At 43.4% G+C, this 18,581-nt stretch overlaps 1 protein-coding gene across 10 annotated transcripts in view; it reads right to left on the bottom strand.

Moving 5' to 3' along the window:
* The window catches only part of LOC121301234 (unconventional myosin-IXb-like), a 54,385-nt gene extending 35,810 nt beyond the window's left edge, over positions 1-18,575 (bottom strand). For all 10 annotated transcript variants that reach the window (XM_041230386.1, XM_041230388.1, XM_041230390.1 and 7 more), the window contains exons 1-2: positions 18,419-18,575; positions 5,003-5,902 (exon numbers count right to left, since the gene is read on the bottom strand). In XM_041230386.1, coding sequence (XP_041086320.1) covers positions 5,003-5,839 — 837 coding nt within the window. In that variant the 5' untranslated portion in view covers positions 5,840-5,902; positions 18,419-18,575. The remainder of the gene's footprint in view (positions 1-5,002; positions 5,903-18,418) is intronic.
* Positions 18,576-18,581: the final 6 nt, after the last annotated feature.

Genomic DNA, 18,581 nt, shown 5'->3' with positions numbered 1-18,581 from the left:
GTCCCTGGAAGAGAATAAATCACCTCTTCAAAGCATGATATACCTTTCATGGAAATAACAGTTATACCAGAAGAAAATGATTGGTCTATGCTATGCACCATCAGCCTTTTAAATATAAAAATAATAAAAAATGAAGTTGTTTGTCAAACAGCATTGTTTAAATGCCCTCTGAATAACCCTCAATATTCTTACTGTACCATGTTCAACAACCCTTACAAATTCCTTATTCTTTTGAAGCCTTCCTAGAGGCTAGCTCTCCTGACTAGAGGCAGAATAATTCCACAGTAAAACCACTAAACAAGCCCCCCTCACCACACCCCAAAAAAGTTTCCAGTGTTTATCAATGGGAGTTCACACTGACCCCTTGCTCTCCAGCAAGGCACAATAGAATATACGGCAATTTATTTTGTACAGAAAGTAAAGCTGGTACACCCCCCCCACCTCCCCCCGTTGATGGACCTGTTTATATTAAGTTCTTTGTTTTCAGAATATCATTTATTGATCATATCCAGCTCATTGCAAAAAGGCAGTTATATTGTACTCCCATATACAGTTTTCCATTCTGCAGCACAGACAGAAAATGTAGTACAGGGGCCCCTTTTGAAAACGATATGTCAAATCGCACGCATATACAAATTAGGTTATCTTGCCCCCCCTTAAATAAACTATATAGGAATGTGAAACAGCAGCACTGCTACAGTGATTGGTATTTAAGATTTCTGCTTACGAAGGACAGGGGTAGCCTGGTGGTAAGCGACTATGATCAGGATCCAGGGTCTATGTTCTTGGCATTGCGTCTCAAGCACAATCATATCACTTTACCAGCCTAATTCTTAGACCCAACACCAGTTTATTCAGGGAACAGAACAGCAGGTAAGGCTGATGGCTAAAGACAAGGCATGTAACAATAAAAAAATGTGGTCAGTTACACAACAGGCATAAAACAAAAACATTAGGTTAAATTTCTTTTTTTAACGGATTGTATTCGGTTGCTTGAAAAAAAAACCACGGCCGCAGCAATCAAGTGTTTGTTAAAAGTAGTAATGCATGAGGATTGTATGCCTAGCAGGAAGCCATAGCTCTGACAATGACCAGCCTACTTAAAACCTGGCAGACTGAGATGGTCCCAGAGGCAATCATAAAAAAAAAAAACGCATACTTCATATGACAGACAGCTTACTGAAACTCAGATCACATCATTCAGAGAATCTGGAGCAGCCAAGGGCTAAAGCAAGATCAGGCTTGCAGACTTGCACAGAAACTGAAGTGCAGAGCCCAGTCTGGTATGCTGATGAAAGTTGTCCTCCGGCGCTGTAGCTCTGAGTTGGCTGCACGAGTCTGCAGTGTGAAAAGCAGCGGTCGGCTGACGGCACTCGCTTCGGAGGACAGCGTGTTAGTCTTCGCTGCTCTCAAGTTGTAGCGGTGAGCCGAGCCTGAATAATAATTTCCTATTCCAAATTGGGAGAAAATAAGTATCTCTAAATGTGACCCTATGGCTGCTGTACATTCATACGACTCAAACAAAATAAAACTTTGCTAAGCAACATAGGGGTTATACATCAGTGTTATGGAGCATGGTCCCCTATCTGTATTAAACTACAGCAGAGGAAATGAGATTATTGATTAAACAGGAGCTAATAATAGAATCCGTTACCGGGGGACTTGAGTGCTGTTTGCTCAGGAAGAAAGCTGCTGCCACAGAGACTGATCAATCGCATGCAAACACGTCTGCATATAAAATCAGCATATCAGTCAGTACACAGGCACAGCACATCAAGTTCTACTGTGTATTACTGAACAGGGCGGACTTAACCCTTTACAGCCCAGAGACCACAGCCGTAGTTGCTAGCTCCAAGTGAGCAAGTATCTTTGAGATCATGAATGCTATGCAGTGCCCCTTAAAGGAAATAACTTTCCAGCAAGTACTGTGCAAAGCCAGTCCCTCAAGCACTTACTCTTCAGCACTGGCAGTTATATTTATGGAAATCTGTACTGGTGATGATGTCCAGGAGTCCAATCCAAAATCTTCAGTTTCATCCTGAGCCAATAGATCTTCCTTAAAGAACTCTAACAAACGAACGACGTTCTTTTTCTGCACAGCTGAGCCATTACTGGCAGGGATGCAAAGGCAGAGGGCTTGATTCCAGCATGCAGAGTTTCATACAAGGGTTTAATGCAACTGCAGGACCAAAAAACAGACCTAATTCCAAGGGAAATCTGGTGCTAGACTTTAAAAATAAATAAATAAATAAATACAAATGAAATAGTGATACTGTAAATGTTATAGGTTGTGCCTTACTTTAATGCTGGGAGTGTATAAATACACTGTGCTCTTCCTCCCTGGAAACTGTTTCTGCAATGCTTTCATGTGGATTTTTTGGTTGAATATTTGAGGGTCCGTGGCCAGAGTCGTCCCCCCCCCCCCCCCACCGGCACGCTGCTGTCTGTGCCAGTGGAGGAGGCCGGTACACAGGGACCAGTCTATCCCACAGCTGCTAGCCATTACAATGACTTCCTGTTCAGCATTACATTACAAACTGACTGACCGAGACAACCCCCTTTGAAAAAATCAAGAACACATTTCAAAATACGCAGATCTGCCATAAGGAAACTATTATATTGCAAACTGACCCAACAAAAGCCTGCTGGCACTGCAATAGCAAGTAGACCTGCAAAACCAGTGCCAGTTGCAGTGCTTTCTCAAATGACATTATTAGTAGAGTAATATCGCTTTGAACAATGCACTGTAATATCAATGCTAGATCAAGCAAATTAATGCCGAAATAATGCCTATAATCTGAAACTAATGCCGTTGACTGCCAGGTCATCAGATTCAGTGACAAGACTCCTACGAAGCATCCATCCACGCATGGCACCAAGGGAAGTCGAAAAAGTAAAAGTTCACTTGCCGACTTGCCTGACTGTTCAGCATCCTCCCCCACCCACACCACCAAAAATCACCCAGGCAATTGAGCCGCTTTCCTCCTGGACTTGAAAGGGCAACTTGGTGGCACTGTGGGCTCCATGGTATGCAGACAGCCCACTTCAAGACTGGAGCAAATCATTGAAGCATGATGGGTGGCTTCTAACTGGTGCTGGAGCCAGATCAGTGCTCCGCTCAGCCTATCAAGCTTCTTTTTACACATGGCAGCTAGTTACACCCCCGCGTGTACAGCACAGCCAAGCCTGTGAACAAATGGATTTATAGGAGAGTTCTTCTTTATTATCCCTTGCTAGTTTTGGATTAACTGAACTAGCATCCAGCAATGGAGTTTGCAGCCTCTGCATCCGTTCTCCACGTGAAAAAAAGTTGAAAAGTCAATTAATTGAAAAGTTTCAATTAATGCAACTATTTCAATCTGCTGTGAGTGCTCCTGCTCTTTTAAAAAAAAAAAAAAAAAAAAAGAAAACCAGGACCTAAAAAAGGTTGGCATGCTGTAGCAAGACATTTCCACGCTGCTCCACCCAGCCTGGCTCATGTCTAGACCTGCCTATTTTTATATTGCAGGGCTGGAGAAAGGGACACCTCCTGGATACACCCGCAGACACAGTTTCTGTTACAACTTCTTTCAGAGAAAACAGCTTTCGTCAGCACTCCGACCTCATTTTGTGCCAGCATGACCCCACTTGAAACAAATCTGTAGTCAAAACTGCAAACGGAGAGTTAACTTTTATTCGAACACTAGCTTTCCACACCTCGAAGGTCTTCTGGTGTAAGTGGCAATGGAAAGAAACACAAGAATTGTGCTTAAAAAAAAAATGACATAATAGCATGAGTCACAATAAATAACTGCAGGAGCAACAAAAGTACTAGTAATGTAAGATCTGCTGGGTGTTTAAGAAAGCAGGTTACACATCGTAGTGGGGATAGAAAGCCCTCGCCTTGATTTAGTCCATAACTAATGGAATGAAATCCGTTCATTTCAGCTCCCAGGTTTTTTGTTCTTGATAAACATCCCCTCCGGCCATAACAGTAAGATCATCCAAAAGCTGTGCTCTGGTACTGAAACATCATCTCCTACTCATTAAAGTAAAACTATAAAAAAAAATGAATTAAAGAGATAAACGAACGTATTCAGCCCTTGATGAGTCTGCTGGCTCTGGGGATAGGAAACAGACCAGGGGAACGGTTCATGCCAGGCCGTGCAGACCACAAGCACGGCAGCAGCTCCCTGCCCAGTCGAAACTGCTTTTTAATTTTCCTTCCCTTAGACCAGAAGGGCAGGCCTCACTCATGCTGCTGCATCATCTTTAAATACCGTCCTGTGGGCGCTTTGAAGGAGACAGCAGCCTTGCTTATTTTGGAAGCCATCTCAAGTTGCATTTAAAGGATTAACCCAACGCCCACCTCCTTTGACCCTAGCCAGTATGGCACATAACTTAAATGGTGGTCTCACGCATAACAGGGAATATGATTAGCCTCTTAGCCACACCTGTGGAGCACTCTGCTTCCCTTTGGCACTTCATATTAGACACATTTTACAACCAACATACTTATCAGTCTCTGGTAGCAACAATCTGCAGCATCTACATGACTTAACACATTCTACGTTCTCACAAAGGGATATGCAAGTAGTGATCATAAACACTGTCCAAACTACTGTATAATCGTGCAAATAGGGGCACATAGGTAACAGGAATGATGCAGTAGGGTTTACAGGTTAACTGCCAGCAACAGAGATGAGTGCTCTGTCCGTTAGTCACATGGAGGTCAAGCAAAAGCACCACCAAACTTAGTGTGAACCACATCCTCTGAATTCAACACAGGACACACAGTAAGTTAGATTAGTTCCACTACAAACAATGTTGTCATCTGCTGAACAAGTTTGTCACTTTCCTGTAACGAATCATGACGAAGCTATTAGCCGCCCTTTCGCTTTTTTTTTTTTTTTTTTTTTAGTATTCCTCTGTAAAACACAAAGGCTGCCAATTAAATGCAGCACAAAAGCCATTACAATCATTTGAAAAAGGCAATTTTGGACACAGTCTCCCTGGTTCTCACCTCTAGCACGGGTCCGGCCCCCAGGATGGTCCTCTCCACCCCACTGGCGTAACCCTTCTGGCTGAGGGCAGTCAGGCAGTGGATGAGGAAGTTGGTGCTCTGGGTCTTGCCGGAGCCGCTCTCCCCCGAGATGACGATGCACTGGTTCACTTGCTTCCTCAGCATGGCGTGGTACGCAACGTCGGCGATGGCGAAGATGTGGGGCTCAAGCTTGCCCAGCTGGTGGTTGTCATACATCTTGACATACTTGGGGTTGTAGATGGGCAGGAACTTGAAGGGGTTAATGGCCAGGAGGATGCTGCCAGCATAGGTGTAGATGATGTGCTTGTGGAAGCGGTTCTTCAGGTTGTCCAGGATGGCCGCCTCCGTGAGCTGGGGCAGGTTGCACAAGTCGTCAAAGTCCGCCTGCCTCGGAGGTAGAAAGCCCCGGGCCGTCAGCCGTCGAGCTTCCTTCTCCTGGCAGACGACCGGCAAGTGGACGTAGCGGATGGAGCCGTCCGCGTTGCGTTCCTGGAGGAGGAAGTAGTAGCCCTCGCTTTGGGGGTGCTCCTGGTGGGCCCGTCGAGGCCAGAGCAGCACCCTCTGCACGGGGAGGTCACTGGCCTCCAGGACCCACTCCTCCCCGCCGCACTCCTTCACCTCCGCCAGCACGTAGCACTTGGAGGGGTCCAGCTCCAGCTGCACTGCCACGTCCTGGATGACCGCTGCGGCCGTGGCCGACTTGGGGACGGTCAGCGTGCAGCATGGAGAACTCTCCGAGGCCAGCCGGGGGTAGATTTGCAGGGGATAGGCCTTCCCGTCCTGGCTAGCTGTCCCACCAGCCTCTTTGACACTCATTCTGCCGTACTGAGGCCCACTTCAGCATACCGCACAGCCTGAGGGGGGGTCACCACCTAGCACCTGCAGCACAGACAGAGAAAGAATTATACAACAGCTTAGTAGAAAAAACAGAGTTAAGCTAGTGCCATCTAGTGCCATCGTCTGCAACATTTCAATACTATTTTGCATGATATTATTTTGTCATTCCTATTATGTGCACAAACGAACATGGTAATTTTTGCCAGCTCAGAAATACAACAGTATGCATTGTCTCAAATACATGCACGAAAGCTCCACATTGGTCCACTATGCTTTATACAGCCTGGAAGAAAACACACATTTCTTTAAACGGGCAAGATCTAACCAGAACCTGCAATGTGCAATTCAATGATACTGTACACTTCTATGCAACCTTACATCAGCAAGAGTTGTCAGGGAGACCATTTACTTATAAACTGGAGGTTCTGAAATCCAGAAAATGGGTGCAAGGCTAGTGTGAGTTTCAGCCTCCCTGTTTCTTGAGCACCTTAAAAATCAACAAGGCTTTTTAACTTTGCAATGAAAGCCAAGTATACTTGCAAAGGACTCCTGTTCGTGCTGCTGCCAGCCCCCCGGGGCAGGCCATGCTCCACAGAGACAAGCTGTGATGTGAACAAAGATATGCAGAGCATACCATATCTCTCTTCAACAGCAACTGAGCAGGATAGTGAAGCCACAAGCCAGGCGAATACAACACAGGAAGCTGTGGTTACCATACTGGGCCAAGCACACTGCCTCCTCCTGCGGCCGTCTCTGCAAGGTAGCTGCAGATTTCAACTTTATTTCTTAAAACTAACTTTCAGTAGAGCTTTTTTCAAAACACCTGCGCGCCCGGCTTGCGGTGGCACGCTGACTTGGTGCATTTAGTCATGCGGCCAAAATAGACACCCAAAACACAACTCTCTACTGCAGGAGCTGTATTTAAGAAGCTGTTTTGATAGAGCAGAATATACTGTGGTCCCCCATTGTTTTCCGTCTTTCAGTCTGATCAACTTTGCTTCCAAACGTACCACGGGAGTCAGCAGGTTTCCAGTTTACAGATTGCTGACTGTTTTCTCATAAGAAGACTTAATCACATCGGCGTTTCTACCAGTTTGCGACTGCAGTGAGTGTGGAGGATCATTACTGCACGCTGCGTGACTGACCGGCTAGTCACAGAGTGGCGAGTGCAGAACTTTCCTTTCCAGAAGAAAAAAAACAACTTACAGTTCAGCTCTTCGTCAAAACAGAACAGCCAGTTCAGAAGGTGGTGTTGTTTACTTAGTTATTTAAGTTGTAGTGGCTACAGAAACTTAAAAAAAAAAAAAAAAAAAAAACATCCAGAAGTTCCCCTAGCGGTATGGTGTTTTGGAAGCCTGTTGTTCATCTTTTCGTTTCCTTTTTTTTCAGTGTTCCTGCAGTTTGCTGAGTTTCGTTCAGACTGCACTTGTTAACTCACTCCAAACATTTCCTGGATTCCCCCCCTCACAAGATCTCCAAACATTTCCAGTAATAAAAAATAAAATCAATTGTATTCACTGGAATTCACCATTTGCACGTGTGCTTCAAAAAGGCTGGACTGTACCAGATAACGACTGTTAGACCCAGGACCAAAAGGTTTCAATTCAAAATTCCCCTACAGCAGATCACAGGCTGAAATTAATCATGATTTCAAAATGACAGAGGAAGGCCTGGAATGAACTACATTTTCTACCCTCAATTCACGATTTCTGAAAAGCAGCTCTGTCTGCCTCCGAGCTCACAACGCTCTCTGCCTCTTCCACTCCCCTGGAGACGCTTACCGCTATACTTCTCAATGAGTGTTCAGAAAAGGCAGTCTAAACACTTGAAACAGAACCTGTAAATATTCTGTGTATGTGCTGCACCAGCACGAGACTAAACACAATTCCAATCTCCAATTCCAAAAGCTAGAATTATCAACTGATCCTTCCTAGAAAAAAAAGGAGGTTTTAATTGTTTTTATTTCCTTTCAAAAACTGAGAGCAGAATTGTGCAAACAATTTCTAGTTTATACTTAATATATAATTAACATTAAATTAAAAAAAAAAGATAGTGGGATGTAATTCAGAATGTTATTGTAACATTATTCAGCAGGTTTCAGCATACCTAGTTAATTCTATAAGGTGATGCTAAACTTTCAGCCAAAGCTGTACAGTACACACACCTGTGAACAAATACAGGACAAGAAAATAAATGCTCCCTTTACACAATGGGGTCGGTCAGAAGTTGGGAAATTCAAGTAGCGCACACCATCGTATAGGGTTACTGGTGTTGAAACAATGTGAAATTTACTGTAAAACAGACCAATGCCAGAATTCACAATACAGCAGTTATCTGATTGACCGACTCAAACTAGAACAAAAAAAAGACACTTTCACAGCGAAAGGGAGTCACTGGCTTCAACACAGCAGCACCTATAAATATAAATCAAACCAATATTCCAGTATGCAAAAGCACACCAAAAGCAGCACCTGTATCTAGCTGTCTTTGCTTCAGCCAGCCTGCGAGATGGAAGCAAACTCGTGTCTCACACTCTGGAACTCTGCGCAGGAACTGGCTCGACCACACTTCTAATCCCACTTGCACAGGATATAAATACACACCACACTCTATCCAAGGGTGTTTTTGCATGGTTCTTGTAGAACGATAAGCATCTTCTTTCAAAAACACAGTCCACTCCGCCTCCAAGGTTTACCAAGCTAAAGCTTTTTAGATCTAGGATCATGCTCCAGACTGAAAACCTACAGAAGTAGACACAGCTGTTTTGCTTTTTTTTTCTATTGCAACATATGCAATATAAGTACCTGAGTGATATAGCAATACACAGCACTTCTAGTTAAATTAGAATAAGGGTCGATGGAAACAGGTCTGAGTCTGGAAAAACATGTTAGGACACAGTACAGTACTGCATGTGTAACGAGTTACAAAACTAAAAATACAGCACATGCGCACCTGTACTTGCTGTAATCAAACGAAACACAACTGTTGAGGCCAGTGAAAAAATGGTGGTATGCAAAAATGCGCTGAAGATTACTTGTTTAATTAAAGATAGGTTCTTTATAGAGGGAAGCCGAGCGATGCATGGAAATTAGTTCCCAATTATTTCGTGCAACAAGGAGGGGTAAAAATACAAGCAAAGAGCCCAATAAAGATGCACCAAACCCTCCACTTCACATCTAATTAAAAGGCCTGGAAAATGCTCTAAAATACAATCTATCCATGACTCATCCCAGAGGGTACAGGTTCACCAAATCAACCCCTGAAGCAACTGCTACATCTGGGTTATCCTCAGAATTAACCACAGATCAAAGTTTCTCCACGGAGAGGTCTCTCTGCAGTTCATGCTTGTAAGCCTGAATGCAGCTCTCTGGCTTTACCCCCTGCTATTGCACATGTGTTACAGCTCAGCAATGCTGTCCAGGTGCCAGTTTCCTCTTAAGATACTACAATATCACAGATCCACTAAAAAGCCTGCGAGCCACACTGGCAATATTATAATACATCCCAGCCTTTTTATTAGACCAGGGGTGGATTTCTTTTCCCCCTGTAGATTGTACTCTGTACGCTTCTGCAAAGTTCTGCAAGAGTATCGCGTCTCTGAGCAATTCAGAAATATGAAACTGTGTTGAAATGAACCACACAGAAAGAAATCAGGAAGAGAAAAAAAAGAGAAGTTTGTCCAGAAGCAGACAGAAGGGTGGTTGTGTCGGCGAGGTCATGTGGGTCTTTAAGAAACTGCTTTTCAAGCACGTGATCCCATTGTGACGCGGGGGCTGACACTCTAGTAGAGGCACACGCTGTGCTCCCTGGAGGACTGTGGAGGTCAGACAGCGTTTACTTGAGCCAGAAGAGTACATTTCAAAAACAGGTACGACGAGAGTTTCACACAGCTTGCTCACAAAACTACAGGTGAAAATGAAACAACCCTTTTAATGTACTGGATCACAAGCCAGTGGAACTCCCCAGATTCAAAATGGTCATGCTTCGATAGTTTTGGGGAAATACTGATGTAACCCTAACCCTCCCCATACCCCCTCCTGTACAGCACATGCTTATAATTTTCCAACTTTTCTGTTAACAAAGTTTGAGAACGAGAAAAGGCCGCTCAGCCCATCAAGGCTCAGCCCTTGCCACACCACTCTCCCCTACTGGAGGGCTTGTCGCCATCCCTCCCATGACTAAAGACTGAGACAACTTCTATATTTTATCACAATGTAATCAGTGTACAAGGACATTGGATCAAAAGCACCAACTAAACACAGGTATACTTTTAACCCACCAAAAAGAACCTTAAAATGATGGGATTTCTGGTTGTTACAACTAAATGCTGTCTGTTTTAAATGTGTAGCCGTTTAACAAATTCTTAATGATAACTGCATCTTCCATTATATAAAGCTGGCCACCCGGACCATGACTTGTACCACTGTACAGTGCCTCTGTGGATGCAGATCAGAAGGCTTGACCCACCGCTTATTCTGTGCAGTAGCTCATTGGAGTCTGTCTGAACCAGATCTGGGGTCAGTCATAATTACAATTATAGCAGCATCATTTGCTGTAATCACGATTCTAGTTTGTTCAATTATGCTGCAGTATTTCCAATTACTAAAAAAAATAACATCAACAGCTACACAAATGAACATGTTTTACTACAAATGGGGTCACTAGAAGCAGTTAAATACGAGAATAGCAATCGCTCAGTGTGAAACACAGCATGAAAAACGCAAAAGATTAAGCTTGGAAAGGTGTGAGACAATGACTGCATGGTATAATTCCAACTACAATGATGCAGGTGTGACAAGGTTCAATTACAAATTACACAATTACAGTAGTAATTTTCTGGTCTGATCTGCAGTGCATGACGTGCTCCGGCCCCAGGATTAATCTGCAGCTCTGGAGTCCAGGTCTGACTGTGCTGCAGTCTGGCACAGCGTTTTAACACAAGAGCAGATCAAAGCAAGAAAAACAGAATTTAGAACAGACTGCTGGTTTCCCTACCGAAAAAAAAAGAGATGACCCATGTAATACCACACAGGACTGTCTCGTCACAGATCCAAGGGGTGGGTATGGTGATCTGCTGCACTGGTTAAGCTACAATCCAAAAATAGCATATTTGGGTAGTGAAATCATACTTCAGCTTAAAGGGGAAGGCAAACATTTCAACACAATTGGAAGGGAAGTAGCATTTCTGTCACTGCTTGGCTACGGGGTATTTCTACTCTCTCTTCCTGAGAACACATACAAGACTCTCAGCACTTTGTTCATTTTGTCCCTCTTGGAAAATAAAGCCCTTGTCCTATGTGCCAGTTTTAGGAAATCTATCCAAAACGCTTGTTACCTCTTCAAAGGCTTGAAGCAGGTATTCCTAACAGAAGTCATTGTAAAACCTTTGTTTCATGCAACACAGGAATTGAAACAAGACTCCTATTGCAACCCATTCCTGGTTTTACTGCAAGCTCGATTAGCCACAGAGTATAAGTAACAAACAAGTGTGTCTTATTAAACTCATAGTAAACCCATGGATCAAACTGCTATGCAATGGAAGTCTTATTTCCACTCCTGCAATACAGCTCAACAGTAGTGTCACGCTGCAGCAGTTAAAAATCCCCCGTTTGTTTTTTTTTTTTTTACCTGTCGACTGCCTGTCAATTCTGACTGGCTTGGAACCAAATAGCAATATACATGTAATGCCACTGAACTAAACTGCCTACAGGACATGTGCTTTTAGTAAAGGCCAAGAATCCAGCATCATAATGGACCCTAAAAAAATACCCTCAACCTCAGACTTGTATTACTGAAGGGTTGCACTGAAAAAAAATAAAATTGGAGGCTGCATTTAACCAGAAATGAAATGCACGCAGTAAATCAGTTGCCGTGCCAAGTTAAATATTCCTTGGCTCCCCGAGCCCAGCTGGAGCTCTCTTCCTTCTTTTTCTCACTCTCAGCGAGGTTCATGTTGCAGTTCTGCTCTATTCAGACCTGCAGGGACAAGCAGCTTTATCAGAATATAATGGGTGATCTTGGACCCTGCTCAGCAGGTAAACAAGACCTGTGTGACTGCAGAAGATGGATTTCCACTGCTTTACAGAACCTCCTTGGGACACGTGAACACCAGGCGCTCTAGAGAGAGTCGACAAAACCACAAGAAAAATAAATCAAATAAATCACAGACGACAAGGTAGACTCTTCCAGTTCCCAGAAGTGTCAGTACAGTACCCACAAGCCAGCATCACATGACTGTACAAAACTCAGGGCCTGTCTGGATAAGCCACAGCTGAATTACTTTGGGCTTTTTACAGCACCAGAGAATCCACCTGGATTGCATCTAACACCTCGGATAACTGATGCAATCCAGGGCAATTCCATGGTGCAGCAAAAACACCCCAAAAACAATCCAGGTTTCACTTGATGGATATACAGTAGGATGAGCAAATCAACCGCATAGTCCAAGCCATCTGCTGTGTGGAGCGTAGTTACAAACAGCTTGAGCAGAATATAACGGATTCAGTTTACAATCATGTGCCTAAACATTTGTTGCTTTAGAAGAGGCCGCAGATATTTCCTGTTTACAGTACTTGCAGAAGCTGGCAACTGGCTGCTCAGAGACAGACAGACAGACAGGATGTGTAGTTTTTCCAAGTTCCCAGTTTCACTCAACAGATACACAGTAGAATGATCAAATCAACCCCATTGTCTAAGCTGTCTTCAGGCCCTGGGGCTTCAAGTGGTCACTCAAGGATTTTCAATTGTGGGTTTTCTCTGCATACAGGGGAAAAAAAAAAAAACCTGAAACCTTATAACTTCAGCCTGTTTAAAAAAAAAAAAAAAAAAGCACTAAAAGCAAAACAAAATATAACTCAAACTTTCAGTAAGTTGAAGAATTATATAGGATAAAGTATAGTAACTACACTCAACACAGCAGACCAGTCAACCAGGCCCAGTCTTGGGTATCCCTGCTATCAGTGCAAGAAGGAGCAAGGCCCTTAGGCTCACAGTCTCTACCCAGAGCTACAACCGCTTACAGACACTCAGAAGCACTAGCACGTGCCTTTGAGAAATTGCATTTCTCAGCAGGTATTAAAAAAAATCCATTCACTGTGCCCGTTTCAAAACAAGAAAAGCTGTCCTACCCTCACCTTTACAACCGATTCCCATGCAACGGCAATTAAAGTCTGCATCGAGTGTTTTAAAAGCTGCTTGGGCGCAAACTTTCGTCTCATCTGGGGCGCTGACATTTTTACTGTCGTACTGAAACTATCACTCCTAATAACTACACAGAAGTCTATCCATCGAAGAACGTGCAGTAGAATAAACAAACATACCTGCATCAAGGTAAATGATCTCCAGGACTTTATAGCTTCAGTATAATTTCCACCCCTCCCCAGATCACTGTGTACCTTGAGTGTATTTAAACTCTGCAGCTTTCCCATTCCTATGGTTAGGTTGCCGGAGAGTGCAAGCCATTCCTCTCGAGTGCTACCGGAGTCTGGCAGTTACAATGGGAATCAAACGCACCGGGCAGCCTGATTCACAGCAGGCTACTTTTTACTGTTTCCTTTTCTAAAACCCACCGGCTGGGTCTTCAGAATTAGAGAAACCCTGGAACTGTTTGCATCATCTTTTTCAAAGGTTGCTTTTTATTAGTCTCCTGCTTCTCACTCGCTACTGCGTGGAGACCATCGGCTGTGTGTCCCCAGAACCATCCTGTTCGAACCCAGCATATGCAGAGTTCCAATAAAGGGGTTCTTTCTCTTTTCTAATGAACACAGAACACATGGATCCAGCAAGGTCTTAGTGCAGCAATGCTCATACATTGACCTACTACAGACTGTAGACATACTGAACCCTAAAAAACATTTAGTAAGCCCAGAGGTTAAATTTGTGCTGGACCACACCAGATCCTTGATACCTTTAATTTGAGAATTCAACGGTTTTCAAATGATTTACAGGACGTGCCACTCAGGAGCCCCAAGTTTAATGTTTAAAGTTAAATGTTTTAAAATTAAATTCAGCTTGTTTATTCAAACCGCAGACAAGCTTGAAAAAATATGCAAATGAAGCCTGACCTGTGAAATAAACCATTAGATCATCTGAGAACGACTTTCTGAAGCTATACAGCAACAGTGTGTGCTGTACTGGCCGGGGGTGCTTGTCCACGCAGTTTTCAAACCGCTTTCCCTTTCCTACACAGACACACCCACACTGCTGCACATTCCTTTCAAACTGCACAGCGAAAAAAACCAAACCAGCATCCACTATAAAAAACATTACAGTCGAAACAAACACAACGCATCCTTTTTAAAAAGGGACAACTCTCTCTTTTCAGGAATTGTAAAGACTGAGTTTTAATAAAAAGCATAACAAACAGGGTTTTACCTGTTCCCACAGAGACACCAACAGAGAGAGAAACAAAGAGAGAGACAGAGAATATTACAAAGCTTAGATTTGTCTGGATAAAAACTGGTTTTATTGCAACAAACATTGGTGGAAACAGCAAGTACCCCAGCCTACAAACTAAACTGGCTGAAAACAAAGAACCTGTTTTTAGTTCCACCAAGGTGCGTTCAGACATCACTACAGAACAGGGCAGCAAAGTTGTAATTCACGGCCGTTATCAGAAGTGAATTACGACCGACTGACGATCTGTCAAGGGTTTTTAAATGAATTGGGATTCATAAAGAGATATCCTTACGACAGCAGTTCTTTGAGGTCACCACTTTGCTGGAAGCTCAATCCAAGCAGATTTCATTAGACCAGGGTAATGGCTGGGCTAATTTAATTGAGCTGGCTCCTGTTCAAGTCGGGTTGTTGGCAGCACACATACGGTACTGGGAGGGGGTGATTAATTGTGCACCTACCCTGCCTAGCCATTTATTACTGGATCAAACTAAAATAAAGAACTAGCTACAAAAGACGCACACAAAACAATGTTATTTACACATAAGGTTATGGCTAGTGACGTCAAAGCTTTCAACTCCTGTCAACTACAACTGCACCCAAACACCAGCTAACAAGAGGGGCTGGGAATGACTATCACAGGATCAGTATGCAAACTAGGAATCTTTAATCTTGAATGTAATTAGAGCTTAATACTGCAAAACACACTGATCACTGCTGACTCAATCAATTCATTCTGATGGCACTCCAACATAAATAAGGCGGGTGGTAACATTATGCCTTAATTGGGCTGCTCTCCGGCTATAGATCTCATGTTACCTGTCCCAGAAGGCTGGTGTCCATTTCTTTTTTAAATCCTTTTTTTTCTGGTTGATCTCAAGCCGTTTCCTACAGACAGGTGGGCCCCCTGGAAGCAGTGTAGACTTCTAGACAGATGGAACCTTCAGATGTCTGAATTTCAAACAAGCACACCACCTGTGCACTGAATGAATGATTGGCTTGTGAAAGATGCTGGGCTGCTAGACCTCAGCTCCCATATTAGAGAACTATCCCCCAGACCAGCACAGACAAACAATTCCAGTACAGGTCAACTACTGGGAACTTGGAAAAGAACATGCAAAAAGAACAGCACCATTGACTAAGCCAAGATGCATTTGTGCAGTGCGTGGTAACATTGCAAGCTGATCTCCAGTCCTTTTAAACAAGCCTGTCTGGTTTCTTATCCAACAGCCAAGCCTCAAGATAACTGGAGCTTATCTCCAGTATATTAAATCCACCTTTCCACACACAACTGCAGGAAAATGCCTTCTGTAAAAGATTCAACACTGCTCTGACTCTAGTGCTAATTAAGTGCCCGAATGTGGCCCGAGCTTAATCGCTAATCTCATCTCAGACTTAACCCACTTGGACTGCAATCTTTTGTCTTCAAGCTGCACTGTGGGCAGGGTAGGGCTTTGATGGGAGATATCCATACACTCTGCGATAAATGTAGCAAGTTTGCAGACATCAAATCACCTGCAGGTTCAGATCCAGGTTACAGGGATGACAATAAGACCCTTTCCAGATTTTACTACCAGCTTGATTAGCCCCGGTTTATAGGCAACAAGCTCAGGGGAGTCTTATTAAACTCATCGCAAAACCAGGAATGGATCAAAGTGCTATGCAAAGGCAGTCTCATTTCCTTCCCTGTTTTACGTTTGGTTACAGACCTGTGATCTCAGATTCTACAAAAAAAAAAAAAAAAGACATCCCACGACTGCACCTCTAAAGATCCCTCTCTAACTTAACTGTGGTGTAATTTAGATAGCTGCACTGCTTGCCAACAAACAAGACTTCAATCCTGGGCAGAAAGGACAGTAAAACTGAATTTCACTACCATCCAAGTAAACTGCAAGCCCTTCCTATCGGAACTACACACTGCAGGGAGCAACATCAACGCCCCAACACAGACATACTGGACATCAATTCAGTTTGTATAAAAATCAGATGCCTAAACACGTGTTGGTTTAAATAAGTCTATATTGAGATATCCGTTGATGGCACTGCAGCAAATTTCCTGTTTACAGTGCTTGCAGAACCAGGTAACTCAGACAGACAAGCAGATGTCTGTCACCTATGCCAACAACCTACCAAGCTGCCTTGTGTACAGGGCCATACACATGTCCCCTAGCCTGGCAGTAACACAGTGATAAGGCACAGTAGTTTTCAAACCAGCAGTCTACTGGTTGATTACTTTAGCAGTCCTGGCAGCAGAGCTGCAGGGCGGAGACGCTCACAGCTGCATGCCCATCCCAAGTGCTTTAACCAAAGGTCCTGTACCAGAGGCGTGCAGACCACCACTGTATAATAAGAGCATCTGGCTGCTTAGATGCTGTAAATAAATTTTAAAAAGTGGTTAACACAATTGAGTGCTTTAAATAGTCATTGTGCTGTATGTAATTTGATCATGCTGTGTGAACATTAAACACAGGCAGGTATACAAATAACTACGCCCTTATTAAAGCACATTATTATCTAATGAGGAAGGGAGGGGGCCCCTATTAAGTGACTTAATTAAGGCATAATAGAGGAGACCAGCTGGTTGCCTATGACTGGGTTTTTCCAGGGAGGAACTCTTCACTCTTGTAAAATGAGTCAAGAATCCACAGTCCGGGCCTTACCACCGTGCAGGCCACAGTGCCAGCTCAGTGGGAGGGAGTTCAGGATGATAAATAAGGGTTTTTGACAAACACTAGATTGGCTGCCCATGGGTGCTGGGTGAGGGTGGAGCCGTCACAGAATTCCAGTTTTAGAGGTCACACTTTGAGAGGGCTGGAGGTGTCAACAACGTGAAAGACAAGGGCAAGCACTAAACTGTTTTATCAATGTGCTGTAGCTAATGATTAAGGGACTAGCATGCTTATTGGATTGGGTTTGACGCTCAACGCGCCTCCAGTGCTGGGCTCCAGAACCCCCCTCGTTAGGTATATTACTGAAATGATTAGGTGCCACAAATCTGACTAATCTCTTTCAATCTGCTCTGAACTGATCCCATTACTCAACCTAGCTCACTGGAGTCTACTGGGCTAGGAACAGGAGATGTTGAATTCATACATTTAACGGGGGATCCTAATCAAAAATATATACTTAAAATGACGGCACTTCTGAAAGCAGGACCAGAGTGAATTGTTAACCCTGCTAGGTATGACAGTGTCATACACTAACTTAACTGTGTCCTTAAATCAAAACAATCAAGAAATGTATTTGACTTATTTTTAAGTGCATGTGGGTTTACAGTAATTAGCTTTCGAAGATACAACGGGAGACCTCTGGGGCTGGCTATCACTAACAATTATTTTAATTGATACAGTATGCAATACACCACCTCTATCATGCGTGAATTACAGTTACATAAATGACTGAGGTCGTGCAACATATATCCACCATCACACTATGGCAGAGTTTCACACGTTACATCACTTGTACCCGCGTTCTCACCCCCGTCCCATCCCAACACAACCGACTGGACTCTCTAGTTTTTGCACGAACAGAACATTTCGAACGCGGACACGTCCGTCTGGAACTACAACAATCTGTTCCAGAATTGTAATGGATTTATTTTTAAAATAGCTTTATTCTCAAGGTGGCCGGAATCAGTCACCACGCCACCAGAACTTTATGATCAATCTCTCCACATATGGTGTTACAGTTCACTCAGCAATGACTCGTCCCTGAGTAACCGTGTAGACTACTGACTGTTCCCGGCAGGGTTCACGTTGTATTTATCCAGCAATACGTACTTCCCAGCAGATGGCACAATCCAACTTACTCTTAGTAGATCTGCATAGCGATTCGTTCTATATTTGTACTTTGTCAGACGGTACAGTAAGCAAACATTATAGCCTGGGTAGAATTTAGAACAAAATATATAATTATTAAAAGACACGACTAATATGTGCACAGGTCACAAAGTTTCAAAGGGCTCCTAAATTACCCGTCCCTAAAAATTCAATCTCCAAACCTGATCGTGTGAAATGCGTTAATGCCACCAGCGTAGACCCGTCCTTAGCAAAACAGTGCAAGAGAAACGCTTTTCCACAAAGCGTACTTCTTTATACTCTCGTTTGTACGCGCACTACAACAGACAAAAGAAAGAACAAAAAAAAAAACTAAAGACAAACTTACCGAATAGCCATGTGTTCTGTTTTCAACTAATCCCGTTTGTTGCAAACAACAATACGCCGAAGAAACATAAACTTTGTCCAACTTTCCAGTAAGAACAGGCACGAGTTAATGCAAAAAATAATAATAATAAAGTTGCCCAAACTGCGCGTTTCAAACGATTAGA

This window comes from Polyodon spathula, chromosome 27 (assembly GCF_017654505.1).
Source record: "Polyodon spathula isolate WHYD16114869_AA chromosome 27, ASM1765450v1, whole genome shotgun sequence".
Classification (NCBI taxonomy): domain Eukaryota; kingdom Metazoa; phylum Chordata; class Actinopteri; order Acipenseriformes; family Polyodontidae; genus Polyodon; species Polyodon spathula.
Note: the sequence above shows the minus strand (reverse complement) of the source record. Positions and strands in the feature narration are given on the sequence as shown.